The sequence below is a fragment of the Sphaerodactylus townsendi genome, linkage group LG07 (assembly GCF_021028975.2).
Source record: "Sphaerodactylus townsendi isolate TG3544 linkage group LG07, MPM_Stown_v2.3, whole genome shotgun sequence".
Classification (NCBI taxonomy): Eukaryota; Metazoa; Chordata; class Lepidosauria; order Squamata; family Sphaerodactylidae; genus Sphaerodactylus; species Sphaerodactylus townsendi.
The window spans coordinates 62757335-62785167 of NC_059431.1; the positions used below are offsets into that span (position 1 = coordinate 62757335).

Sequence of the window (27833 nt, forward strand, 5' to 3'; positions counted from 1 at the left end):
CTAATAGGTAAAGAGCGTCATTTTACCTTTATAAAATGGCCTGCCAGTTAAAATATCTCCTCGATTGGAAAATCCTGGCCCTCTTGGACATAATATTTCATATTCTTTGGTGGCAGGCTTGGGACATTCTTCACAATCTGAACCCCAAGCAGCACCAACAGCACAGCAACAAGTATCCATCCGGAATTTTCCAGGAACAGGATGAATGCATTCATCTTCATCCCATTTAAAGTAGCACTGTTCCATGCGGATATCTGCAGAGTTTATTAAACAAAAGTAATACAACATGTTGTAGTCTGAGAGTCAGTTCTACATTTCCACAATACCACATAAGTGATGTGCAGTGCAGTCCTAAGAATACTTTCCCGGGAGTAAGCTAAGTCCCAACAACCAAGTAGCATTGTGAATAGATCTGCTCTCTTAATACATTAATGGCTGTACTGAGCAAATGCATCCCTAAAAATGAAAAATGTCTGACAGAATATTCCTGACAACAACAGAAAAATGTTTTTATACATTCACAATGCATAAAACATACACTATTCTTATGTGACACAAAACTGACCACAGTTCATTGAAGACTCTGGCTCCCGTGAATAGAAGTCTTCAACATAAGACAAGGCAAATGACAACCAGGTTATGAATATGTTACACTTAATACAGAATTATGTCTGAATTTTTCCACTACCTTAGTGGCATATCAACCTCTAAATATTTGAGATTTTTGATCTCAAAACTATAAGCAGGTATATAGTTTCCAATCACAAGCCAGTGTTTCTAGGCATCTTTTCCTATAACTTTTTCTATAACAGAACTCAAGCCCATCTATTTTATTACTATTATATTTCTTCAGCAGGTTTACACAATTGTTTCCTTGTTTTAAGGTTGCATGATTCTTATATTTGTCTTGTTGGGGGGAAGGGGGAGTTTGAAGCTTTGTTTCTAATTTGCATTCTCATTTGACACATTAAAATGGATTCAATATGCCCTCATGTGTTTCATAAAATACTGACATTGAACAAGTAAGAACTGAATATGCAATTCTTCAAACTAGACAGAAAATTAAAAAATTCAATCAACACTTTAACCCAACACTTAAAAAAGTTGTGTGTTATAGTTGTCAAGTCAGTTCTGATATATGGTAACCCTATCAATGTTCTCCAAAATTTCCTATCATTAATAGGAGTTCTTTGAGGGTGTAAACAGGCATGTGAATAAGGGGGAACCAGTGGACATTGTCTACTTGAATTTCCAAAAGGGGAAGTCCTCCTTTGGGTTCAAAACTGGTTGAGAAACAGTTCTCACAATGGAGAGATGAAGGGACTTGTGTCCCCCAAGGATCCGTTCTGGGACCAGTGGTGCACTTTAACCTATTCATAAATGACCTGGAAGTAGGGGTGGGTAGCGTGGTGGCCAAGTTTGCAGATCATACCAAATTATGTAGGATGGTGAGAACCGCAAAGGATTGTGAAGAGCTCCAAGTGGATCTTTATAAATTAGGTGAGTGGGCTAAGAAATAGCAAATGCAGTTCAATGTAGCAAAATGTAAAGTGATGCACATAGAAGCAAAAAATCCAAACTTCACATACACGCTACAGGGGTCAGTGCTATCAGTCACAGACCAGGAAAGGAATTTAGGCATCTTTGTTGATAGTTCCATGGGAATGTCAACTCAATGCATGGCACCTGTGAAAAAGGCAAACTCTATGCTGGGGATAATTAGGAAAGGAATTGAGAATAAAACTGCAAAGATTGTCATGCCCTTATATTAAGCTATGATCTGACCACACTTGGAGTACTGTGTTCAGTTCTGGTCGCCACATCTCAAAACGGATATTGAAGAGATAGAAAAAGTGCAGAGAAGGGCAACGAGAATGATTGAGGAACTGGAGCACCTTCCTTATGAGGAGAGGCTGCAGCGTTTGGGACTCTTTAGTTTGGAAAGGAGACGTCTGAGGGGGAATATGATTGAAGTCTATAACATTATGCATGGGGTAGAAAACGTTGACAGAGATATTTTTTTTCTCTTTCTCACAATACAAAATTGTCACAAAGATCATTTTGAAAAATATGTTACTTTTAACAAGAAAGTTTCAGCATAGGGAAACAAAATGGTGGAAAAATAAATCTTGGATATTCATTTCAAGTAAATGAGGAGCACAACTGAGAGAAGGAGTTTTGCTTTAACCAGAGAAAATAAGATAGCATATTCAAGACACACAGTTCTTTTGTGAATTGGCACAAAATCAAACATAAAACTAAAACTGTGGGATGTTTTGATTACTCACCTAAACACAATCTGCCTGTTCCATCCAAAGTTAGGCCATCTGGGCACTCGCAGTGAAAAGATCCTCTGTTATTAACACACCGTCCATTGGGGCACACACCAGGGAACACTTCACACTCATTTACATCTCATGAGAAATACAAATATAACATTACAGTCCATTCTTATTGTACAAGACAGACACATTCTATAGAAGTTATTTAACATGTCATGAAATAAATAATATTTTCATTACCAGAGTCAAATTGATCCTAATAAACCAATTCCTAAATAATATAAGAAATAACAAGTGCCTTGCTGGATGAGATCCAATCATACAACATGAAGAGCATTTATGACATCTCTATCTGTAGCCGCTTTTAAAAATGTAAACCAGTTGCTTGGATCTCATGGACTGTGAATGTAAGGATTTTCCCAGCCTTCTTCTTCCCCTCAGAAGCAACCTGTCACCTCAATAATGCTGATGCTGAAGGATGAGGAATTCACATGATCAAAAAGCTTTGTGGCTGACAAGCTGCACCAAGGAGGGGAAAACAAGTGAAAATATTCTTGTCTCCCTTTTCTATCAGCAGAAATTGTGTTGATGTAGGAGTAATAATAGTCCAGATCACAGCACAGTTTCCCACACCTGAAGTGCTTAACTTTTTGTCCACATTAATTGCAAAACTTCCAGTTTACAAGGGAAAGAATGTTTCAGATAATTATCTATACTGAGACAAACTGGGGGGTTTTTGGAGGGCAAGGCACAACCAATTTCATTTTCAATGTCAAAACATGATTCCCATTTTCAGCATTGGTCAGGGAAGATGACCACCTTTTAACGATTTTTCATCATTTTTTTTCTTAGGACCTTTCCTTTGACCCTAAACAGCACAGATTGGAGAAAAATTGGAAGGTCCTGCAAGGAAGAATAGAAATAGAGGGTGGAGAATGAGCCCTCTTCTTCACTTGTTCTGAAGTGCCTGAAGGAGCCAGACTTTCCATAAAGGACTGCCTATAGGTCGTGTGTGTGTGTGTGTGTGTGTGTGTGTGTGTGTGTGTGAGAGAGAGAGAGAGAGAGAGAGAGAGAGGGAGGGAGAGAGAGAGAGAGAGAGAGAGAGAGAGAGAGAGAAGTTTCTGAAGATGACAAAGTTGGAACCAAAGAGGCAAAACTTATGACTAACAGTGTTAGCCATATTGAAAGTATAAGTCATGGCTCTTGAAAAATATTAACGAAAATATTCTACAGGGCCTGAGGACTGATGTGAGGGGGAGAACATCAGCAGCAATAAAGAAAGAACTTCTTGAAAGAAGGGTAGAGCCCTTCCGAACTTCCATGGTAGCAAAGAAAAAAACACACTGTTTTGACAAAGAAAACTATCCCATGGAGCAGTAGGCCTGATGTGAGGTAAAATATCAGCATAACTGAAGGAAAAACTTCCTGAAAAAGGGCAGAGTCCTTCTCAACGTCCATGGTGAAAGAAAAAACTCACTATTTTGACAACAAAACTACCTCACAAGGCCTCAGGTGAGGGGGAAAAGCCATCAGAGCTCAAGCAAAAACTGCTGAAAAAAGGCAGAGTCCTTTCCAACTTCCATAGTAGAAGAGAAATAACTCATAATGTTGATGAAAAACTGCCTCATAGGGCCTGAGGCCTGGTGTGAGGGAAAGAATGGGCAGAACTGCAGCAAGAACTTCTTTCCTCCATGTCAAAAGAAGGACTGAAGGAACAGCATTCCTCCCCTTTCCATTATGTGACCATTTGGGCAGGAATCTTCCCTCCCAAGAGAAGGAGGAAGGGGATTGAATGCTCCACCAGACCACGGCCACACAGCCCAGAAAATCGACCGTAACCAGATATGAACAATGTCCACAAAAATCATGTGGGTTGCCACAGCTGACCTTGTTAAAGGCCAGTAAAGTTAAATAAGACTTAAATAAACAAAGGTAAATGAAGACTGGACTAAGAAAAGGCTTCGGATAGGGAAAAGCTTCAAATCAACAACATCAAACCAATGCCAACTTTGGTATTCAGTCACATTAAATATACAACTTTCAAACAAATAATGAAATCATAGAATATTCAGCACAGCATTAGGCGATATTTTTAATATGGATTTAATGTTATAGGTAGACATGGGTCATTTAATTAGAAAATATCACTTTTTTGTTTGTTTGTAATCAGTACTTAGGTAGTTGTTTGTGACATTTGTTAAGGATATATTTTTATTCTACCATAGTAATTTGTAAAAGGGATAAGGCATTTTAACTTTCAAACAAACTATGGGGAAACTTGAAGATAACACTGCAGATATTTAAGCAAGAATTTCCCATAAGTTGGAAAGCGTTGCTCTCTGTTTCTAGAGCCAATCTTTTAAAAACTGCACATTCCAGAACATACTGTTGTTGGACATGGGACAGCTTCTTGTTATAATTCTTTTCCTTCTCTATGTAATAGCTGAAAATAGGATTTTTATGTGACTCTTTATATTAAAGCAAACAGTTTCAAACTATATAAAACGAGACCTGCAAAGATTTAGCAGGAACTGCCTAACCAAAAAGAAATTTGAATAATTGTATTTTACTTACTTACTTATATTTGTATTTATAACCTGGCCTCCCCCTAGGGGCTCAGGGCAGCAAAAACAGTAATTAAAACAATATAACAATTTAAAAGAGTTAAAACGGTAATACCAATTTAAAAAACCCACAGTATAGCAAAATAGACGGCGATAAAACATACAAATGATACCTGTGGGAGGTTAACGATAGTGTACTCAAGCCGGTCAGCAACAGATAAAAGCCTGGTGGAAGAGCTCTGTCTTGCAGGGCCTGCAGATTTCGTAATGTCCCACAGGGCCCTGGTTGTACCAGGGAGCTCATTCCACTAGATAGGGACCAGGGCTGAGAAAGCTTTGGCCCTTGTGGAGGCCAGCCGGCCTGTCTTGGGCCAGGGATGCCCAGAGCGTTCCCCTCTGCTGAATGGAGAGGCCTGATGGGGCAATATGGGGAGAGGTGGTCCCGTAGGTATGTGAAAACCTCCATCATGGTATTAAAAATTGTGCTTCAGGGTCCTTTCTAGTTCTTACAGAGCTTTCTGTGATGACAGTCAGATAAAAATCTAGCTTACATGTCTGACATGTGAGATGCAGAAAATCAGCTTTTTATTCTTCAAAATCAATGGTCTAATAGCAAAAAACAAACAACCTTACCTTCACAGGAAACACCTTTAACTCTGGCAAATCCTCTAAGGCATGTTGTGTCTTCAGAAAAGTAGTGAAACAATATTTATTTTAAAAAGTGATAGCACATACTTTACAACATAAAGTTACATTTGGTCTTAATTTCATGGTGAGACATTTGAATAGATAGGTGAGGGGGCAGGGATATCAGACATAAACTGAAGTTCTCTTGTCCCTCCTACCCCCAAAATTCTTAGACTTCTCCTTCAACAAGTGCCAAATTGGATCATAATATAATAACTTCACAAAATGAGCAATTTTAGGAAAATGGAAAGACAGTATATCCAAATAAATGCTATTCTCATTTTATATTCTGGACTTAAACAAAGAACAGTTGTGTTTATTTAAAATGTATTCATTTTATTATATAGAGGTTTCCCTTTACATTCAGAGGAAAAGGCCCCCTTCCTTCTAGCCATAGATATTTTTTTCACATAGTAAAACTACCATCAAATAGGCATACACCTTATGAATAAAGCCTCATCGGTCTGCCATCACAAAAAAATTATGCCCTGTACCATGAAGAGTGATGATATATGTGAATAAACAAAACATTACATATACTTTTACAAATTTTCCAACAGGTTGGGATGTAAACACTGTCCCTTTCCTGGATTTGGACTGAGCACAGAATCATCAGAAAGATGGTCAAATATCAGCTTTGGTAAATGCAATTATCTGCTTAAGAAGTGGAAAGGGGGGAGACTGAAACTAGTCATGTTCTTCTCTTTTCCTTGACAGGTAATTAAAACTGACAGAACTGACTGCTAGTTTCATAAGGAAATACTTGGACACATCTGTGCAAAAAAACTGATACATTTGATGGGTTTCAATTGTTTTAGTTGCAGTATCAAATTTAGCAACCTCTTTTCCTAAACCAAAAGAATTATCTCCTTCATTCTTCATTTTCTGTCTGAATAGAAATGTGCTTCATTCTTTTAGTAACAGAGCAGTATGTAAAATGGTTAATACATATGTTTTCCATTTGCCATGCCTCTGTGAATTTCCATGTTTTTTCAAATATTTGAATATACCATGACCGTGCAATAGTTATCCACAAATACTAAGATTGGATTTTAAAAATCAGTCTTATGAAAGAATGGGGAAGGAGTTAAAGATCATTTTTTGAGTATTTTCAATGTTGAATAAAACAGCATTCTGTTGGTTATGAGGTCTTATATCATTGTATTGCAAAAATTATTGTATTATGATATACCCATTACAAAATGATAAAAAATAAAATGGATGTCATATTTCACAACTGAGAAGAACATCAGTGCTGAAATTAATAGTTTGTGTAAAATGGGAAATAAAGTATAAACATTAAATTGCAAGCAACTAACAATACAGAACTCTTAACAGGAAAAACATTTCTTGACTCCATGGCCCTTTCTGCACGGGCCATAAACGGCGCCCTGGGGATGGCAAAATGCAGTCGGTCCCCAGGGGAGCCCCACAGACTTCGCACAGAGTGGTGCTAAAACGCATGCAGCAAGCATTCAACCTGGCTCCCCCCCTCCTCCTGTGAGGCAGCGTCAGGCTGCCTCCAAAGAAACCTCCTCTCCTGCAAAGCGGCATCGCTGGGAATGCAGCTGTTTTTCCCCGTCCCTCCTCCCCACTCACCTCGTGCAGCCTCCATTCGCCCTGCTGTATCCTCCTAAGACCCTCCCTAGCTGTCCCTCCAACCCCTGGAGGTCAGAGGGGGCAAGCGATGGGGAGGTCTTTAGGGAGGCCAGCAGGGCGACAGAGGGCTGATGAGGAGTGAAGTGGAAGAGGGGACGGAAGAGAAGCTGGCTCCGTGTGGAGCCGCCTCTCTTGCGCCAGCCTCTTTGGGGGCCGCTCGCATGCTCTCGTGTGAACGGCCCCCATCCCTCCACCGGCAGAATTCCTGCCGGTGAGGAAGCGCCCTTTCCGCAGTGCGGAAAGGGCCTATGATTACAATATATATAATTACACAGAGAATCCTATATTATTTATTTATTTATAATCAATTTTATATACCGCCCCTCCCCCGAAGGGCTCTATATTATAATTTTACAAACCAATTATAAGCCAATTCTTGGTTGACAGAATGTATGCATTTAATTTAAAAATACAGTAAAATCTTTATTAACCAGAAATGAAGATTTCTGGTGAATCACGTATGCTGGATACTCAGTGTTGTTGCTCAGCCTTGTTCCCTACCCAGAGGAGTCCAATGCAACCAAACCTTACCCTATTGGGAATGCCTTGGCAACAGCCCCAAAACCTCGTGGGTGGCTTTCCCCACAAGTCAGGCAGTCATCATACGCAATAGGAAAACAAGTGCTTGGGAAGTCCATAAGTCAGTTGTGACTTGATGGCAAAATAAAATAAGATATTGTTCCACTGTCAGTATTCTGATGAGTTAAATGAGGTATAATTACATCACCAACACATTTCTGGCATGTTCCATATAGCTAGAAAACTTTCCAATGTAAAAATCATACCTAATTCGCAGCGTTCACAAGGACTACCCCAAGCAGCTCCCAAAGTAGCACAGCATTCAGATTTCAGAGTGGCTCCATTGATATTAACTTCACAACGATTATCTTGGATATTCAGCCAACATGTTCCTTTCAAACTATCTATAGTAAATTAAAACAAAAGGTCTTAACATATTTAAGGTATAACACATCTTGTTATACATGTTTTTCACATATGGAGGAAGGTGGGTGGTTTCTTGAACTGTGCAGTAGCCACCAAAGTTTGTATTCCCTACACTTGGAATACAAATCCAGTTTGTTTGTAACGTTTGCCTTCCACACTAAAGCAAGCATATCACCCTAAATTCTTCCCCAGTTCAGATAGTAATATAAATGAGAAAAAGTTCATCCTCTTCTTTGTCTTTCTTTGTTCACATTTTCATCCTGACTTCTCCCTCACCCCATTTATATGTGAAAGCTGTGACTGTGGTATCAAAAGGCAGAAACAGACTCTGTAAGTCTTTCACTATGGCAGTGATGGCGAACCTTTTTGAGACCGAGTGCCTAAATTGCAACCCAAACCCCGCTTATTTATCACAAAGTGCCAACCCGGCAATTTAACCTGGATGCTGAGGTTTTAGTTCAGAAAAAACCAGTTGGCTCCCTCTTTCTCCGCCCCACCCGCTCGAGCGGGGGCCAACCTGCTGTAACCTCCAGCATGTCCCGTGCGCACCGCTCTGTGCCTCTCTAGCATCTCTGCCGCCTCTGTGCCCCTCCCTCTCAGGCAGCAGCCACCCAGAGCACAGACACCAGGCCCACCAGCCGAGTACTCCCTGCTCACCACAGTGCGCGCTCGTCGTGCTCAGTGGCCCAGGCCAGCCTAGATGTATGTGTGTGTGTGTGTGTGGGGGGGGTGATTTTCCGCCTGCCCACATGATGAACTCTGTGTGCGCGTGCCCACAGAGAGGGCTCCGAGTGCCACCTCTGGCACCCGTGCCATAGGTTCGCCATCACTGCACTATGTTGACTAGAATCCTGTTTTAGTAGTATACATTCATAGGAATCACATGAATACATTTTCCAAGGTTTCTGGTGTCTGATACTGACACAACAACATTTAAAGTAATAGACAAGAAGGAGATGAGAGGGATCCAAGGGGTAAGAGTTGTAATTCCAGAGAGAAAGCTATATTAGAGCGCTGTGACAAAAAATACTCAGGAATCTAGTGGCATTTTCAAGATTAACAACATTTCATTTCAGCATAACCTTTCATGGATTAGATTTTACTTCAGGTGCTAGGAATGGATCTTCATGAACACATGAAGCTGACTTAGACTGAATCAGACCCTTGGCCATCTAAGTCAGTATTATTTATCTCCCAGTTCTCTTGCCACAAGACTGGAAGCCAACAAATGTTATCACAATCTTCAAAAAAGGGAGGAGGGATGACCCAGAAAGTACAGGCCAGCCAGTCTGATCTCTGTCCCAGGGAAGATATTGGAGCAGATTTTAAACGAGTCAGTTTGTGAGCATCTAGAGCAGGGGTCAGTAACCTTTACCACCCAAAGAACCATTTGGACCTGTTTTCCACGACCCTGAAGGTCTACTGAGCCGGAGAGGTGAGCCGGTTCAGACCCTGCACTCACCTTTCCTTCCAGCGTTGGGAGGTGGAGGAGCTGGGCAGAGAAACCCCTTCTGCCCGACAGAGCAAGCAGCTACCTGCTCCGTGGGGCAGAGGGGGGATTGCAGCTGCTCTGGAGGGACACGGCCACACTACCCTCTGACCTCCTGGGGTCAAAGGGCAGCATGGGTGTGTCCCTTCAGCCCTCCAGAGCAGTGCTGGAAGGAGAGGTGAGTGGAGGGGACACAAAAATGGCACCCTCACGCACGGAGCCACCTCTAGTTCGGCCCCTCCACTCATCTTTCCTTCCAGCGCTGCTCTAGGAGACAACTTGGTGATCTGGACAAACTAGAATGGATTTGTCCCGAAAAGCTTCTGCCAGATCAAACTCATTTCCTTCTGTGATTGAGTGACAAGCTTGTTGGATTGAGGGAACACAATGTACCTGGATTTCAGTAAAGCTTCAGACAGGATTCCCCATGATGTCCTAATAGGTAAGCTGGAAGACTTTGGATTGGACTCTAGGATAGTTAGGTGTATAGGGAACTGGTTGGAGAACGGCACTTGTCAATGGCATTTTATCTGAACAGAGGGAGGTTTTCAATGGGGTGTGGCATTAAGTTCTGGGTGTGGGGGGGAATCCTTGAGGCATTCTTGCCCACAAGGTTAAATACAGTCCCAATATGGAGTTTCTGAATTCAAACAGACTCCTTTCAGGGCACTGGCCTGCTAAGTCTGACAGGGTAGCATTCCGGGAGAAAGGCCATCCTCTCACCCTCTGCACTGCTACAGGTCTTAGGTTGGCTACAGTACAGAGGAGAGTGATAAGCATGATCAGGGCCCTTGCAACCAAGCTCTACAAGGAAAGGCTAAGGGACTTAGCAATGTCTAGACAGGAAAAGAGAAGGTTGAGGGGGGCATGATTGCTCTCTTTAAGTATATAAAAGGCTGTTACTTAGAGGAGTGCATGGAGCAGTTCTTGTTGTCCACAGAAGACAGGACTTGAGATAATGGGTATAAATTTCAGACAGAAAGTACCAGCTAGACATTATGATTTTTTTTACAGTAACAATATTTTTGCAGTGGAATCATCTGCCTTAGATCATGTGCTCCTTCTCTCTGGCAGTCTTCAAGCAGCAGCTGGACGAACACTTATCAAGGATGCTGTAGGCTGATCCTGCATTGAGCAAAGGGCTGGACTAGATTACCAGTATGGACCCTTCCAGCTCCATTATTCTATGATTATAACTAAATAAACAAATAAATAGCCAACAGCGTTTGTTGCTATCCTCTACTCTTCCTTTAAAGCTACATATGACAGTGGTGATCACTACAGTCTATGACCATGAATTCCAGACATTTGTATATATTATGTGAAAATGTTCTTTTTCTATCCTGAATCTATTATTTTTTAGGGTCCGTTAAGTTAAACCAAGAAATTGGCCAATTAAAATGGGCTATACTATGCATTTTTTTGGAAACACACTTTGAATTAAATTACAACTTTGGATTTTGTTCCCCCCCCCCCCCATAAAATAATGCTAGGGTGATTCTGTTCTTTGTGTCATATATCTTGATAGACCTAATGGCATTCCTAGATTCTTTAAAAATGTAACCATAGTCAAAAATTCAAACCTATTTTTTTCATGATTTTCAGAGTTCATCAGATCCAGCACAAATACTACATGAAATACTATCCTTGAAAACATTTTCTGTAGTTTGATACTACTCTTTTAGGGGGGAAAATCAGACCCGTCTGGATCTGATCAATCTTGTCACTAAGCCACATGTTCCTTGTAGGGAGTAGCACTTAGTTTTGTACCAGCACGGAGTAATACCTACCTTTATAAAATTCCTTGTTCATTTAACTAACAATAATAATCAACTGTATTCACATATTTTTTAAAAAATGGAACAGCAATAGACTTACCAACACAGATCAAGCCTGTGGTATCTAGTTTGCTGCCAGATGAACATTCACATATGAAAGAACCAAGATTATTCCTGCAGGCACTATTGACACAAGGGTTGCTTTCACATTCATTTATATCTATAATCCAGAAGGGAAAGACACCGTTAGACTTGCCATGTGTTTCTGGAAAATATTATGATGTCTAAATCCTGCCATGAAGCACTTTATGCCAGAATGTCTGGAAAATGTGTTCATTTTTTTAAAAAAGAGTTAACCTAAATGTCTGTAATTCAAAGAATGTAGGACAGGCAGTTTGCTTGAACTCAAAATGGCTTGCATAGTTTTATAAGTGCTAATTAATTGGCTGCTTCTCATAAACTAGGTATTTCCAAGAACTTGGACTAAACATTTTTCCAGATTCAATTATAATTGTCTTGTGAGAAATCAGAACCCATTTGAATGGAAAGCAATACATACTAAGCCACAACATGCTGTGTCCAAAGAAAGATTGTATTGTTTCTGTCATTTGTAACTCCATAATACTTTGAGAAAATTAAGAAAACGCTGTCAGAAACTGAACTTAACTACTCAAAAATTTAAACTATAACTAAAGCTGTGCACAGTACTTTCATCTAGTCCATACTCTGTTTTGTCTTATTTTGCTTGTACCTCCAAATGCTCTCCTTTGCTCTTTACATGTGGTTTTTGCAGCAGTTTCATCTGAAGGTATAGACACCATTGGACTATATCAATCTTTCATGAAAGAAAAATAGCTTTAAAAATGGAATATTCTTGCTCAAAAGAATAATTATTTAAAGACCAGTTTTGCATCACTAATGATACCTCTGCAATTCATTATTTTAAATTCTGACATGAGACTTAAATCACATCAGAAATACTAATCCAAACAGAGAGTTCCTATTGAGGCTCAGGAATGCAGTGCATAAATTATATTACCAATGAAAGAAATAAGAACTGATATGAACACATACAATTTTTAAATAGTGAAAAATTAAACACAAGAGCTGGCTAAGTCGACAAAAAGTGTTCAATCAACTGATAAACATACACACGTATATAATAATTAATGGGAAAAGGATGAAAGTAAATTGCCCCATTTATTCTAAGTAACTGCTTTGTAACTGTATCGAATTTGTAACTGTATCTAACTATATCTAGCTCTGAATGTCTCTGGTCCTGAAAATACTATGGGGTCATCATAAATCAGCTATGAGTTGACGGCATTTTGTATTTCCTTATTATGCAATTCAAACAACAGCACCATAATTGAACAATATTTAGTAAATAGATTGAATATGCTTTGTAGGCTGATTTTATGATGGTTAACAACACTTGCTGTATGATAAGCAAAGTTGAACTATTCAAATCTCCAGGGCAATTCAAGAGATATTGTGAGAACTACATAGGCAGAAGAAACTCAGCAGGCAATTATTGATCAATACAGAAATATTTTTCAGACATTACCAGATCAGCCTAGAAGCTGATTTAGACCAACGTTTTGGCGCATAATTTTATAGTATCATGCCTACTTTAAGATTGCATTCAAACTTCATGCAGAAATGTAGTTCATAAACCTCACTTTAGCATGAGCAAAATGCTAGCCATCCTATTAACCCTAATTAACAGAAGGACCACCAACCAGAATTCTTAGCTACAGATATATTTTGGCTTAAGAATTCCATTTTATAATAAGTCTGGTAGATCATTCTAACCAAATGCAGTACTTCTAGCTTAAAGTATGATCTGTTAAAAATATTGAGAGTGGGGAGTAAAGACAGTGAAAACAGTGACAATAAGTTCCCTGACAGTAAGACCAATGTCTGTATATGAGTGTCTCTCCCCATTCCATCCTTGCAATTTGCAGCTGTGATAAAGAAAACACTCTGATGCACTTCTTTTAGCACCATTAGGTAACAGGCCTAAAAGGGGCAACAAAGAAATCCATGCAAAGTTGCAGATTCTTCTGACATAATTGGCAGAGTGCAATTCTTTTGAGCTTTGTTTCCTGCACTGTTGTAACCAGTGGCGTAACTAGGCAAACTGGAGCCCTGGGCAAAACCTGAGTTTGATGCCCCCCCAGGCACGTGCCCAATTCAACGCGCACCCCCCCTTGTAGCTACGCCCATGGGCAGCCACCCTCCCCTACTGTGACCAAGCAATGATTTTTTTACACCAGGTTTTTCAATGTCACCATCACATTATAAAACATGCCCCAACTCACAAATCTGAGCACAGCAATAAGCCATGCCACACAACAGAAATAATTTTTTGAAAACATTTTCAAAATGCTTTCAAAATGTTTTATTACTGCTATGAAAACATTTTATGGTGTTGTATCCAGTACCCCCAATTGGGGGAAACAGCATCACTTTCAATGTTTCAAAGGAGAATCTGGGCTCCCTAGTTTAAACAAGTGATGCTGGAATCCAACCCCCCCAAACAAGCATCATTTTTCAATGAGTGTGTAAGTTTAAACTAGGGAGCCCAGAATTCTCCTTTTAAAATGCACCTTATAAAGGGAGAATCTGGGGTTTCCCAGTTTAAACAACATTGGAGAAGTGATGCTATTTCCTGGGGTTGATTCCTCCCCCACCCTGGAAACAGCATCACTTTCAATGTTTAGAGAAGCTGGGGACCTCAGATTCTCCCCTTTAAATCCATGTCTGGTGACAGGCGGGGATTTAAAAGGAAAATCTGGGGAAATTTGGGAGGTGCCTGCTGTCAGAGGGTGCACCTGTTAAGCTTAGCATCCACCAAACTTCTCAGGAGTATCTTTAGGAAGACTCCCCTAATGATACCACCCAGGTTTGGTGAAGTTTGGTTCAGAGGGTCCAAAGTTATGGACCCTCAAAGGGGTAGCCCCCATCTTCTGTTAGATCCCATTGGAAACAATGGATGATGGGGAACCCCCTTTGGGAGTCCATAGCTTTGGACCCCCTGGACCAAACTTCACAAAACCTGGGTGGTATCAGTAAAAGATTCTCCTGATGATACCTGCCAGGTTTGGTGAAATTTGGTTCAGGGGGTCCAAAGTTATCGACCCTCAAAGGTGTAGCCTCATCTCCTATTAGCTCCCATTGGAAACAATGGGGGATGGGGCACCCCCTTTGGGAGTCCATAACTTTAAACTCCCTGAACCAAACCTCACCAAACCTGGGTGATAGCATCAGAAGAGTCTCCCAAAACATCCCTGAAATTTTGGTGCTGCTAGCCTAAAAACTGCGCCCTCTGCAGGCCAAAAGTGGAAAACACTGAAAATACAAAAAATCCCACAAACAAACCTGCGCCCCCCACAGGGCTGTGCCCAGGGCAACTGCCCACTTTGCCCAATGGGAGGAACACCTCTGGTTGTAACACTGGGAAATGGGAGATCAACCTAGAATTGACTGTTGAGGGTGAGCTCTCTGCCAGCGTATGGGCTTTCACATGCATCCAAGAATAGGAACCCACAATGTTGGACCTGCCTAGATTAGCCAAAGGCAAAAGAACGCTTACCTTCACATGTGTCAGTCTCACTGCTAAATATATAACCTTTTGGGCATGTGCAGCTGTAGCTTCCAGGTGTATTTCGACACAGGCCATTGTCACAAAGTAATCTGTTCATAGAACATTCATCAACGTCTGAAGAGGAAATAAAACTCATTAGTATTATTATAGTACTTCCCAATGGGCAACCATACTGACACAGTAATACAAACACAGCTCCTCAGTTTCCAATTATAGCTTTGGCAAGGATTATTGTAGAATCACCACAGTTCTCACAAAATTATAAGCTCACTAAATGGAAACGGGCCATACTGTTATTTTGTAGACATATTGTTTGATTTCAAATTGCTAATAAATAAAATAATGAAAGGGAAGGATAGGATTAGAAGGTAAAACAGGCCTAGACAAATTGAGGACTTCAAGGGCACACTGATAATTCCTTGTTGCACCTGCAATTTCTCTCTGGGTCTCAAACCTGGAGCTGGCACCCACTTCTTAAGAACCCTGAAAGTCAATTGAAACTGCCAGCCCTGCCTTATCACTCCTCACTGTGCTTCCCAGCTGTGATGGACCTATGGAGCAGGCAGAGGCAAAAAGGCCTTAATCTGAAGTGTTAATATCTCACAGGCTGTTGAGTGACAGGGTGGAAGTGGATGGAGTTAAAGAAGAAGGCAAGCTTGACAGGATTAGAGGGAGTTCCAGAAAGAACAGATGTGTTTAGTGTCTGTGAAAGACCTGTGATATTGGCAAGAAGATTGGGAAAGACCCTACCCTACTCTAGCTAAGAAGGGGAATGATCTTCTAGGGAGAGAAGAATTCCTACAGGTTCTAAGAGCACAACTAGTTCATCTTCTGGAAAGAGTAGATAGAACCAAGGGAAGAGTTTGTATCAGAGAGGGGCCATTCTCTAGCCAGAAAAAGGAATTCACACTGCATGTGGGAGAAGAATTCCCACACCTAGTTCTTTAGAAGGATTTACTTCAAATGCTGTGAAGTGATCCTAAAGTTTGGGAAGTCTGAAGGGAAAGTGAGTTGGGAGAATACTCCTTTCTGTATAGATTTCAGGCATCAGAGTTATCACATGAACTTCTGAGTGCTAGCTTGGGTTAAAATCTGTGAAACACCTTGAAAGTGTATCATATTTTAAAAGATTAAGAATGCTGCAACCAACTGAAACCTTAACAATCAGCCAAAACCATCTGTGCTGAATTTTGAAAACAACTTCATATTTTGTATATAGAACTGCTTCATTCCTTATTATCAATATCCAGTGGTGGGATTCAGCTGGTTCACACCAGTTTGGCAGAATCAGTAGCTAATCTTTCGTCTAGTTCAGTAAACCGGTTGTAATCCCACCACTGGCAGGGTGTGGTGCCTGGTCGACTCCTAGTTTGGCCTGCCATCGCTGTACTTGCCCAAGCTCCATCCCTCCCACTTTTGTTCAGGCTGCCTCCTGCACTTCCCAAGCCCTGGGAAGAACAGGAAGCAGCTTGAACAGAGGCCGGATGTGAGCGCTGGCCTCCCAGCTTTCATTCAGGCTGCCTCCAGGCACTTGGAAGTGCAGGAGGCAACTTGAACAACGGTCGGGTGTGCGCGGAGCAGCCTGGCCCGCCCGGGTCAAGTGCAGCCCACAGCAGGCTCTCTGGCCACCCCTCAGCTGGGTCTTGCCAGGCTACCCAGGACAGCCATCACATTCCTCTGCTGGCTAAGGTAAGTGGGGTGTGGCAGGGGAAGCGTGTGACCGGGAGGGGTGGCTGGAGGGGGGCCACACCAGTTGCTGAATTTTTAGAATCACACCACTGTCAATATACCTCTTATCCTATTTCTCTAAAGTGTTTAATAAAATTCTACTGTTCATTTATTAAACTTTGAAAAAGCTTCCCCTGAAGAGGTACAGTGTGGGACAACTACCCCCCAATGGTTATATATCAGAATAATTAGGGAATTAGGGAACACTTTTTTGCCTTTGGGTATAAGGGAAGTGGGTGTTTTACCCTTGTGATACACTGCCTTCACACCAGCTTAGATTAAAGATGGTGGGTGGGAGAGAAAACCTGGAGCAGATTACAGATAAACCTTGCAATGCCAAACTGTGCCATTAATTTCTTCCCACCAAAGTCTGTTTCCACTCCAGGCTTTCCTTTCCACTCCTTTTCTAAACATTAGGACACTGAGTGAGACAGTACTGGCTAATTCCATGTACTACTACTACCATTCCATGTTAGACAGAGGGATCAGCCTTTGAAGGGCTCAAAGTTTGCACTCTAACCACCTATATTGGGCTATTTCCAGCCCCAAAAGCAGAACCCAAATCAAGATTCTTTGAATGCTGTCTTATGAATGTCTTTCCTGCCACCTACTACTTTTCTTCACTTTAACTTCTGATCTGTTTTACAACAAATGTAATAAGCTGCTTCTGGTACTGTTAATTGGCGCATGATAAATTAAGTGCTGTTTATTAATTTATAAAATAATTTAAATTTTACTTTTTATAATTTGTAACTTGCTTTGAAACTATATTTTAAAGAGCTTCTACAAAAATATGCAGAATTATCAGTGATAATAACATTTTTAAAAGTCTGTTAATTGTGTGTTTTTATTCAAACAAATCTAATCTAATCTGAAATGCAGTAGACAGCAGCCACAGAGAGGGTGTGGTCACTTATATAAAAGCAGAGAAAGCCTGTCAGAGGAGATTTGCAGAGATTGAAAGATTTGAAAGCAGCTTGTGAGCTTGTGTGACACACAGATTGTGTCAGTCCTCAGATTCAGTCAGTTGGAGATCTTGTCTAGAGGCTGAGAGCCAGAGACAAAGGGAGAACTGCTAGGGGGCAGTGTTCTCTAAGAGATATCAAAGACTGAGAGGAAAGAGCCTTGTTTTCATCAGAAGCTAGAAGGCCTGGTGGTGGTGGAAAACAAGAGGGAAGTTTATTTCACAGGCTCTCCTAAGACCACACAGAGGACTTGGCTATTGTCTCATGAGGAGACCACACCTAGATACTGGAGTGGAGAGAATTAATGAGGGTGTATTTAGCTTAACTGGCAGAATTAAGTGTGGGTTTAGTGAAGCCCCAGAGCTTGCTCTGTCCCAAGTCAGTGTAAGACCCTTTGGAGTTAAGGGTGGGTATTCTAGGAGTGTGTTAAGGACCATGTTGAAAAGGTTTATCCTAAACAGAGACACCTGTGCATGTGTGAAACTATATCTTGTAACTGGAACAGCCACATTTAAGTGAAATATCTGCATTTTGATCTGTAACATCTAAGTAAATATCTGCCTCAAGGAACCAGAAATGCTTCAGTATCTCTCTGTTACAACAACCTTAGAAGAAAGCTTGCAAAATAAAATCTAGTTTGGTTTTAACTGTTAAAAGCCTCTCAAAGTTCCATGATTACCTCAGATCTGGTGGCAGCTTACTAGTTTTTCTGACAGGATTTTTGACCAAAGGGCTGGTATGTGCACGAGTGGGGCATGCCTAGGCCAACAACAGCTATCAAACATCCACCCCTGCAACACGCTTCCTCCCGTTGGGCCTTTGTCTCTCTGGAGGAAGTGTGACGTATTGCAGTAATCACTAAAGTAGTGATTGGCAACAGATTATATATTAAGTGATATTAAAAATATTAAAAATAAATTGTTTCCATTATATAAATATATACAGTTTTTATATTATATTATATTATTATATTATATATTATTATATAATAATAATATAATAATCCCTTAATAAATACCTATAATATCAGTAAACACACAACACAGTAAAATAATACCATACAAGTACAATCAGAAAGTAATATAGAGTGTTAGATCCAACCCATTCCTGAAACAAATGGAAATCTGTGTTCATTAAGGACCAGTTTGTCAAGTTGCAGTTGGTACATGTATAATTAAATACATGAAAATTCAGTGGTAATTTAGTTGTAATCTGTGGTCATATAACAAGAAGTTCATTCTTTTTCATACACTCAAAGTCATAGACTGCTGCCATAGAAGTAATTATCATTGTTCTCCATATGAGCATAGTTTTAAATAACTCACCAATACAATTTCTTCCTGAGCCATCTGATTCATACCCACTGTTACAATTACAACGATAGCTGCCACGAAGGTTTTCACAAATTCCATTGGAGCAAATATCAGGATCTAAGGCACACTCATTAATATCTGTAACAATTATTAAGCTTATTAATACAGGCTATTATAATCTGAAAAAAAACACAAAAGATCCATGAAGATTTGCAGGGGAATCTCATTTTCCTGCTATACTCTACCCTCTTCCCCATGCTATTTCCTCTTTCCTTTGACCAGCACCTTCTATGGTTGCTCCTTTTTCCTTGCTTCCTTATCTTCCATCCATCAACCAATGTATCTATAGTCAGTGGTGGAATCCAAAAATTTTAGTAACAGGTTCCCATGGTGGTGGGATTCAAACTGTGGTGTAGCACCAATGGGGCTGGGTGGGGCACGATGGGGGTGTGGCTGAGTATTCCAGGGGCGGGGCATTCCTGGGCGGGGCTGTGGCAAGGACACAGCTGCTGCGCCGGTCCTTGGGTGGGAAACGAATGCACACAGGTGCAGGTTGCCACGCACGCCAGTGCACCTCCTGCTAGACTGCTTTAAGTTCTGCGCGCTACTGCTGAGAGAAGGGCATAACTAAGGCAAAAATCACGTGGCAAAATCACCAATTAGTAATCCCCTCTCGGCACACACAAATAATTAGTAACCTACTCTTGGGAACCTGTGAGAACCTGGATCCCACCTCTGTCTATAGTCGATCCTCCAGTCTTCAACTTTTCCTTTCCCTGGCAGCCTATCTCAGTTCTTTCTCTCCCACCCACTAAACTTTCTCCCCACTTCATCTTTTTCTTATTCTCTCTCCTTTACCTGCTCCTTTCTTTCAGCTTTTTTAGTCTCTCCTCCAAATTTTGTCTCACTGAAACCAAGACCTGGAATGCTCAGCAAAATGGCCAGAGATCTCAGAATGTTTGCTTTGATTTCAGATTTTTCTACAAACCCAAGTCTTTCTTCACACCTTTAGAAAAATCCCTGTATGTCTGCACCTGTCCCCATTGTATGGATTTTTGATCCACACTCTAGTGCCTGATTCAGAATTAAATATGATGACGATGGTAAAGGATGTGAATGTATTACAAATGAGGGGAAACCTACCAGTTAATAAGTTACATTGAAGATGACAATAAAATTTGTTTTTTAAAAGGCCAAAGACAATACACACAAGATAGAAACAGCATGTACATCAAAGTGAGGTGCAAATGAAGAATCAAACCATGAGAGGTTTCTCTCTGCTACTGATGACTTCACTGACTGATCTCCTCAGCAAGTGTTCAAGACGAGGCAGAAGTCATGGCACATTCTCTCTGCACTAACAGCAAATTCTTCCAAAAAGCAACAAAAATGGTAGCTCTAGGGCCGTGGTGGCAAACCTTTGGCACTCCAGATGTTATGGACTACAATTCCCATCAGCCCCTGCCACCTGCCAATTGGCCCCTGTCCCTGCCAATTGGCCATGCTGGCAGGGGCTGATGGGAATTGTAGTCCATAACATCTGGAGTGCCAAAGGTTTGCCACCACTGCTCTAGCAGCTCACAACCCAGCAGATAGGACTCAGTGACCCAAGGTCCTGACCCAAGGATTGAAGATCACTGATAAGGTATACAATTTTAGAGAATAAAAATAAATAATTTTGCAGTTATCTATACATATTTTAATAAATACAATAAATACATTTTAGTTTTGTGGATCTTCCTGGTCTTGCCATGGAGAGAAACATCTCACCATGATATGTCTCTGAAGATGCTAGCCATAGATGAAGGAGAAATGTTAGGAGCAGAAAACAGACACACAGCCCAGAAGCCCTCAACAGCTGGTCGATTTCAACCATGGAAACTTTTGATAGGACATCAAATTTTGTTTTGTTTTATTAAAATATTAACACAGCACATTAAAATAATGAAATAAAAATGAGTTTTGACATAGCAATATAGGAGTGGAATCTGATTGCTCCTCAGGATCTGTTTCTCAGTATCTGTTTCATTTTCAAAATATGGTATCAAAAATAAAAATGTGTTGGTAAGTTGAAAAAAGAACTCTGAGGTCACTACATACACAAGATTAACTAATTATCATTTGCTTTATTTTTGCAGGAGTATCTACAAAATATCATGAAACTTTACCTCTTCCGTCAACAGTAATCCCCACTCCACTGCTACACAGACCATGGAACTCAGCTTTTCACACAGAAAGTAAGTTGATCCATAAAAGAAACAAGAGACATTGTGAAATTCAATGTTTTTCAACCCTTGCCAATAATGTAATGTACTGTACTAATTTAATCTCTTTTGAAGGTTCCATTAGTTCAACTGCTTCTTCATCAACATCTGGTAGCCCAATCCAAATGAGAGGGGAGGTAGAGCAGCATCTGGGGATGGCCCCATGGCAGCACACCTGTGACGCCTACAAAAGGGTTTCAGATGGTGCACAAAGGGGGGGAAATAGAGAAACTCTCAGCCACCTAAAAAACTCCATACAGAAGACTAAGTTACACCACACTTTTCAGTGGTGTAAGTAAGCTGCTGGTACAGATAGTGTTCCCAAGTTGCAAGCCCGCTGGAAGTCAACTAAAGTCACTTTGTCCCCAGGAATGCATCTGGACCATCCTCACTTGCACTGGCATGCCAAAGCAGCCCCAGCACAATGGGAGCTTCTGAGTTTCAGCACTGTCAAGCTATGCAGTGCCCTGCCATTGGCATATTCACCTATTATGCCAGCAGAGTGGTATTTGTGTTGGCACAGCCCTACATCCCTTCCAATTGTCAGTTTGCCCTCTTCTTTGGATTGCACAATAAGAATCTCATATACCTTTATAAACAAACAATTTTCAGATGAAATAATTCATAACAAAGACCTGTTAATTGTTATCTAAATGTTGGCATGTTACTCCTAAGTTAGAATAAGTACTCTACCAAAATCAGAAATTCAAATATAATTGTAAGCTGCCTTGAACAAGAGTCTGAACAAGAGGAATAGAAATATCTGTATATATAATTGGGCAGTGTGGTCCAGATGATGAACCAAAAAAAAAAAAGAGAAGGAGCAACCTTTCCAAAACAAAGAGGGGCCAACTGGACTACAACTTTCACAATCCTTCACTTTGCCGACAGATTCCTCACCTTCTGATGGGCTATAGGTGAAGGTCTGAAGAGCAACCAGCAGCCAAGGAGAGGCAGAGAGATAAAGAGATAAAAGATATAGGATGGCAGAAAGATAGATAAGAGAGAGTTGGGGTAGGGAGAGAGAAAGAAAGAAAGAAAGAAAGAAAGAAAGAAAGAAAGAAAGAAAGAAAGAAAGAAAGAAAGAAAGAAAGAAAGAAAGAAAGAAAGAAAGAAAGAAAGAAAGAAAGAAAGAAAGAAAGAAAGAAAGAAAGAAAGAAAGAAAGAAAGAAAGAAAGAAAGAAAGCTGGAATAAATGGGTAGAAAAAAGAGCTGGGGTAGGAGGACTGAAAGAGAGAGAAAGAGTAGAGGGCAGAACATTAAGAAAGAGCTGGGGTAGAGGGCAAAAACAGCATTGGGGACTCTAGGTAAAAAGATTGAGTGAGAGCTGGGGTAGCAGGGCAAAAAGAGAAGATTAAGAAAAGGGGTGGCAAGATGGAGAGTGAAAGACACAGAAAAAGGGGGAGAACAGATGAAAAAAGGTGGAGTGCCTATGAAGAACTCTCTCTAGCTTCACAGGCACCCTGCCGGCTCCCTCCCCACTTTTTGCAAAGCCAAGATCCTGGTATGCAAATATTTGTGAGTGTGTGTCAATGGAGATGGGGAGAACAGGCACCCTGTGGCTCCCCCCCCCCCTTTACAAAGCCTGGGTCCTGTTTTGCAAATGGGAGAGTGCCTACGGGGATGGGGAGAATTCTCCCTATCCTCCCAGGCACCCTGGAAGGCATCTCATTTCCCCTTCCCCCACTATTTCCGCTTTCTCTTTCCTGAAAGCTTACGTAGCATCTCGCCTTTTCCTTCTTTCTTTCTGGAGTTGCTACTTTCCTGGTGGGATCTGGAGGTCCTGTGCAATTACAGTGGATCACACAATTATGCTGATCTGTTCAGCCTAGGGTTGCCAGCTTCAGGTTGGGAAATCCCTGGAGATTTGGGGGCAGAGTCCTGAGAGATTTAGGGAGGGAAGTAACCTCAGCAGGTTATAATGCCACAGAGTTCACCCTCCACAGCAGCCATTGCCTCCAGGGGAACTGACCTCTTACATCTGCAGAGCAGTTGTAATTCAGGTAATCTCCAGCCCCCACCTAGTGCCCTCACCTATTTCTCCTAGAGAACTTCCTCAAACCCCACCCTCACCAGGTTCAACTTGCCAAATCTCTAGGAATTTCCCAGTCTAAAATTGGCAAACATATCTTCTTCCCACCAACAGCCAACCTACCTTTATAAGACCATCTGTGTTAAGCTTTCCTCTTTTTCCCTAGGGCAACTGTGCCCAAGCTGTGTTTTGCCGGCCTCTGGGCCAGACCTATGTGCATGATAGGGAACCCTCAAGGGCTTGTGGAGTAGCACCTCAGTTTCCTCGCTATCCACTTTCCCACTATTTCCTTTTTCCCTCCTACCAGAGACCATCATTCCCTCTACTCTTTCCCTGCCGCAGGTAAGTCTGGTGCCCCAGCCTGGATGGATTTTTAGTCTACAGTCTAGTGCCATAGTGCAGAATATATTAATTCAACTATTTAGTGAAAAATCCATTTAATATTTGGCCTAATTCCATAAGTACCATAAAACTAAATTTTATCCTCAATTCTAATTTGTGTGCCACCTTTAAAGATTATTATAATATAGTATTTTTGCACTCAGGTACATCTTTATGAATCTCTTTTGGAATTCTTCTCTAAAAGCTTACTTTTCCTCTGGTAAGCATAGTTCCATGCAATTTAAATTAAAGTCTGAAATGTAAAAATGTGAGGTCTCAGAAACCCATACTCTTATATGCATTGGAAAATGATAGATTGAAACACCTACACAGTAATATAGGTTTTTACAACAAAAATTTGTCCAAAGTATTATTTGAAAAAAACAAAGTATATGGGATCTCTTTGGTGGTTTGGTGCATGCCAATTGTGAAATAAAAAAAATGCAGATTTACCTGAATTCTTGGCAGGACATGGATGACAGGGTTCTCCAAACCCATAATCTAAATTGGCACAGCAACATTCAGATTTTGTCACAGCTCCAGGAAAAGGGCGAACACATATTCCTTTTTTGATCCCACCATAGCATGTGCTGCGCATATGGGTATCTAAGAAGATCCAGAAAGAAGAACAGAAAAGTTGTCTTACTCTGGAAATGGCATGAAAAAACATTACCCCCTAAAGAATCTCACATAAATCCTTAGTATATGTAATAAATGAATTAATCTTTAATGTAAGAGCTTGCTTCCATAATCTCCAATACTACTTGGAATTTGGCATCCAGAAGTGATATTACATATATATTTTGAAAGTATATTACCTAACTGGATATTCTGTACTAGTTATCACCTAGTTCATGACTTTGTCAATATATTTCATATAAGGAAAATATAATATCTGAATTACTCAGATATTGACATATGATTTAAGCTCTTACTTGTAATTTTGTTTTGGTCACTTCAATTAAATATTTAACCTAATTGTCATCATTACTACAGCCCAAACAAAAATGTTCAATTAAATGTGCCAGTTCTCATATTTATTTTATTTATTTATTTATTTCTTAAATTTATATACCGCCCGATCCCCGAAGGGCTCCGGGCGGTGGACAAGGATATCCAAACATCAATAGGAGCAATCACGAAAATATAAATACACAGGCTCCATCACAGAATAACTTAAAATTCATAAAAACAGCGAACCCACAATACATAGTAACATGCTACCAGAATAAATTAAAAGCACAACAAGAGGTGTCCGACCCCAATTTAAAACCTACCCCCATGGGGGGGGGGCGGTGAGGCCCTCAATATGAGGGGACCCTGATGGAACCGCCCCAGGCGCAGAGCAATGAAGGGGGGGGCACCAATCAGCAGCTAGACACTCCAAAGGCCCGGTGAAACAACACAGTCTTACAGGCCCTGCGGAACTCACCCAAGTCCCGCAGGGCCCGGACAGATGGAGGAAGGGTGTTCCACCAGGCCGGGGCCAGTGCCGTAAAGGTCCTGGCCCGCGTGGAGGCCAGCCGCATCATATAATATATATATAAATATATTTCAACTGTCTCCAGCTTATGAATAACACCACTTTAATCATTCATAAGATAATACTCTACAGCCAACAAGAAAGTTGTAGAAGCCAAAGAAGAATTTAAGGTAATTTGTTTAAAGTAGATGCACACTGAAAGTCAGCTAAAATGGGCAAAAGTAGATAAGAATTTCATTATGCGCTACGTAGGATTTATCCCCATTACTGAATGTCTACAGTAATTATATCATTATGTTGCACAAGTAACAGTGAAATTCTATGCAGAGTAATTCTAGTACGAGTGCACAGGATGGCCCTGTATCAATGATGATCTATCTCAGAATTATATCCATCTAAGCCCATTGAAATCAATTTTTGTGGGTTCAAATTTCTGTCCTAAAACTAATACTTTCAATAGAAAATAATATTCTTCCTGTTGAATCTCTAGGAAAGTTATGACAATGATCACACAACTTTTGAACTAGCTGAAGAATTGCACAGAGCATGAAAAACAGCATGGCACTCACTTGCACCTGGTATTCATTCAGTGGTCTTCTGTGCAGGCACACATGGGGACTGAGCAAGCAGAGGCCTGCAGAAGAGAATAGTGACAAGCTTTTCTCTGCATTCCAAAATCTCCAGAGTACTCCCTCCCCATTCCCCTCAAGCCCAGGGTGGGATTTTTTGTGTGCCGAAACAGTCACAAGGGCCGAGGGAGGGGGAGCAATCCCCTCCATTCTCCAATCATCACTGTGGACCAAATTCCTTAGAGAGGTAAGTCAGCCCATACAAATAGGTTTTCGAGTGGCGAATGGACAGTTCACAGTGGGGAGGGAAAAAGGGATATGTACCTGCACAGTAGTCCACTCTATGAACAACAGTTACAAGCAAGTGCAACACTATTTTTTCATTTTCATGGTCTTATGTGCAGTCTCACACAGGACAGTAGAAAGCTAAACCATCTTGGAGGTGGGGTGAAACTGAGAATGAAGCCTCTCTCACTAAATACCATCATGAACAGGTGAACAGACAACACTTTAGTACCATGTTAACAGACTCTGCAATTCTGCTCTCCCAAAAGCTACATTGATTTTGGAATGCACATCAATGGCATACTGCCAGATAAATGTCAGGAGACTGGACCATATCACTGCCCGACAGATCTTTCTGGTGTCCAGGTGTGCAGTAAATGCAGCCAAAGATGCCTGGGCCCTTGTGGAGTGACCACAGACAGTAATGGGGCACTCTGTCTGGACCATGGCATAAATCTTGCAAATCATCTTGACAACCTATTTGGACATTTCTGATCCATTCTAAATGATCTTGTTCTTTCAAAATAAAGCAACAATGCTCTATGTACACCTAAACAGTGCAAGGCCTTCTCTGCATCCGATGAGGGATGTCGAAAAAATGCATGGAGGACTACGTACTGACACAGGTTAAAAGACACAACCTTAGGTAAATGGTCAGTGCTTAGGCCTTAGCACAATTTTATCAGAGTGAAAATTAAGAAATGGTGGGTGACACAACAGAATCTGAATGGCTCCAGCTCTTCATATGGATGTGATGGCAACCAAGAATGCCACTTGATAAGACAGGTCAACCAAGTTGAATTATGTTAACAGGTGAAAATCTTCCACCAGGAGGAAAAAAAGAACTTGGCCCTGGGCCATCCTCTGCAGGGTTGAAAACTAATGTCACCTGCTCCAAGCTGGCATGATCAAGATTCAGTATAACTGGTCTGCTAGGACCTTGGCCACAACCAAATGGAAAAGGCAGAAACCCATATCAAAATGTCCCTGTCCATGCAACATGGAATGCATTCTCCAGAAACCCAAGGCCTGTCCCTGCTCGGGAGAAACACTGATGACATTTGGTGTTTTGAATTGAAGTGAACAAATTTACAAGGGGTTTACCCCATATACTGAACACCTTGTCCAGCCAATATTAATTTAGTGACCACTTGTGGCCAAATCAGTTCTTCCTTCTCAGGGTATCTGCCCAAACATTAGCGAACAGAGAAACTTTGTGCTCCAGAGCCCACATCTACAGGTGACTGGTCTCTTTGCAGAGGCAAGTGGACTCTGTGTCTCCTTGCTTCACTATATAAAATTTGGTGGCAGTATTGTCCATGACTACTTGAATATTCTTCCTGGAAACCAGCTTTGTAAAAGAAATAAAAGGAAGTCTCACTGCACGAAGCTCAAGCATGTTGATATTAAGCAGAGACTCATAGTGAGACCAGGATCCCTGTGTGGAATAACTACCACAATGAGCTCCCCAGCCATGTAATGAAGCATCCATAAAAAAACTGTAGATCATAAGATGACACTCCAGAAGAAACTCACTGGAAAAGCCTGAATGGGATGGTCCACCATGACAGAGATCTGATCACTTACCAAGGGATTAGAAGTTTTAGAAATTGATAGTCCCAGAATGGGTTATATTTATGCAGAAACCAATTCTGCAGTGCCCTCATACACAATCTGTCCTGAGCCACCATCATTGTGGTGGAGGCCATCATCCTAGAAGCCTTTGTATGCTAATGGGCATCTGAAATCTGTTGCATTTGAAATGCTCCACTAGCTCAGTAATGGTCAAAGCTCTGGAT

At 41.0% G+C, this 27833-nt stretch overlaps 1 protein-coding gene across 2 annotated transcripts in view; it reads right to left on the bottom strand.

Moving 5' to 3' along the window:
• The window catches only part of FBN2 (fibrillin 2), a 203465-nt gene that overhangs the window by 70635 nt on the left and 104997 nt on the right, over positions 1-27833 (bottom strand). For both annotated transcript variants that reach the window (XM_048503187.1, XM_048503188.1), the window contains 9 exons: positions 24151-24303; positions 21189-21242; positions 19033-19158; positions 15003-15128; positions 11505-11624; positions 7978-8115; positions 5480-5530; positions 2289-2414; positions 27-254 (listed from right to left, as the gene is read on the bottom strand). In XM_048503187.1, coding sequence (XP_048359144.1) covers positions 27-254; positions 2289-2414; positions 5480-5530; positions 7978-8115; positions 11505-11624; positions 15003-15128; positions 19033-19158; positions 21189-21242; positions 24151-24303 — 1122 coding nt within the window. The remainder of the gene's footprint in view (positions 1-26; positions 255-2288; positions 2415-5479; positions 5531-7977; positions 8116-11504; positions 11625-15002; positions 15129-19032; positions 19159-21188; positions 21243-24150; positions 24304-27833) is intronic.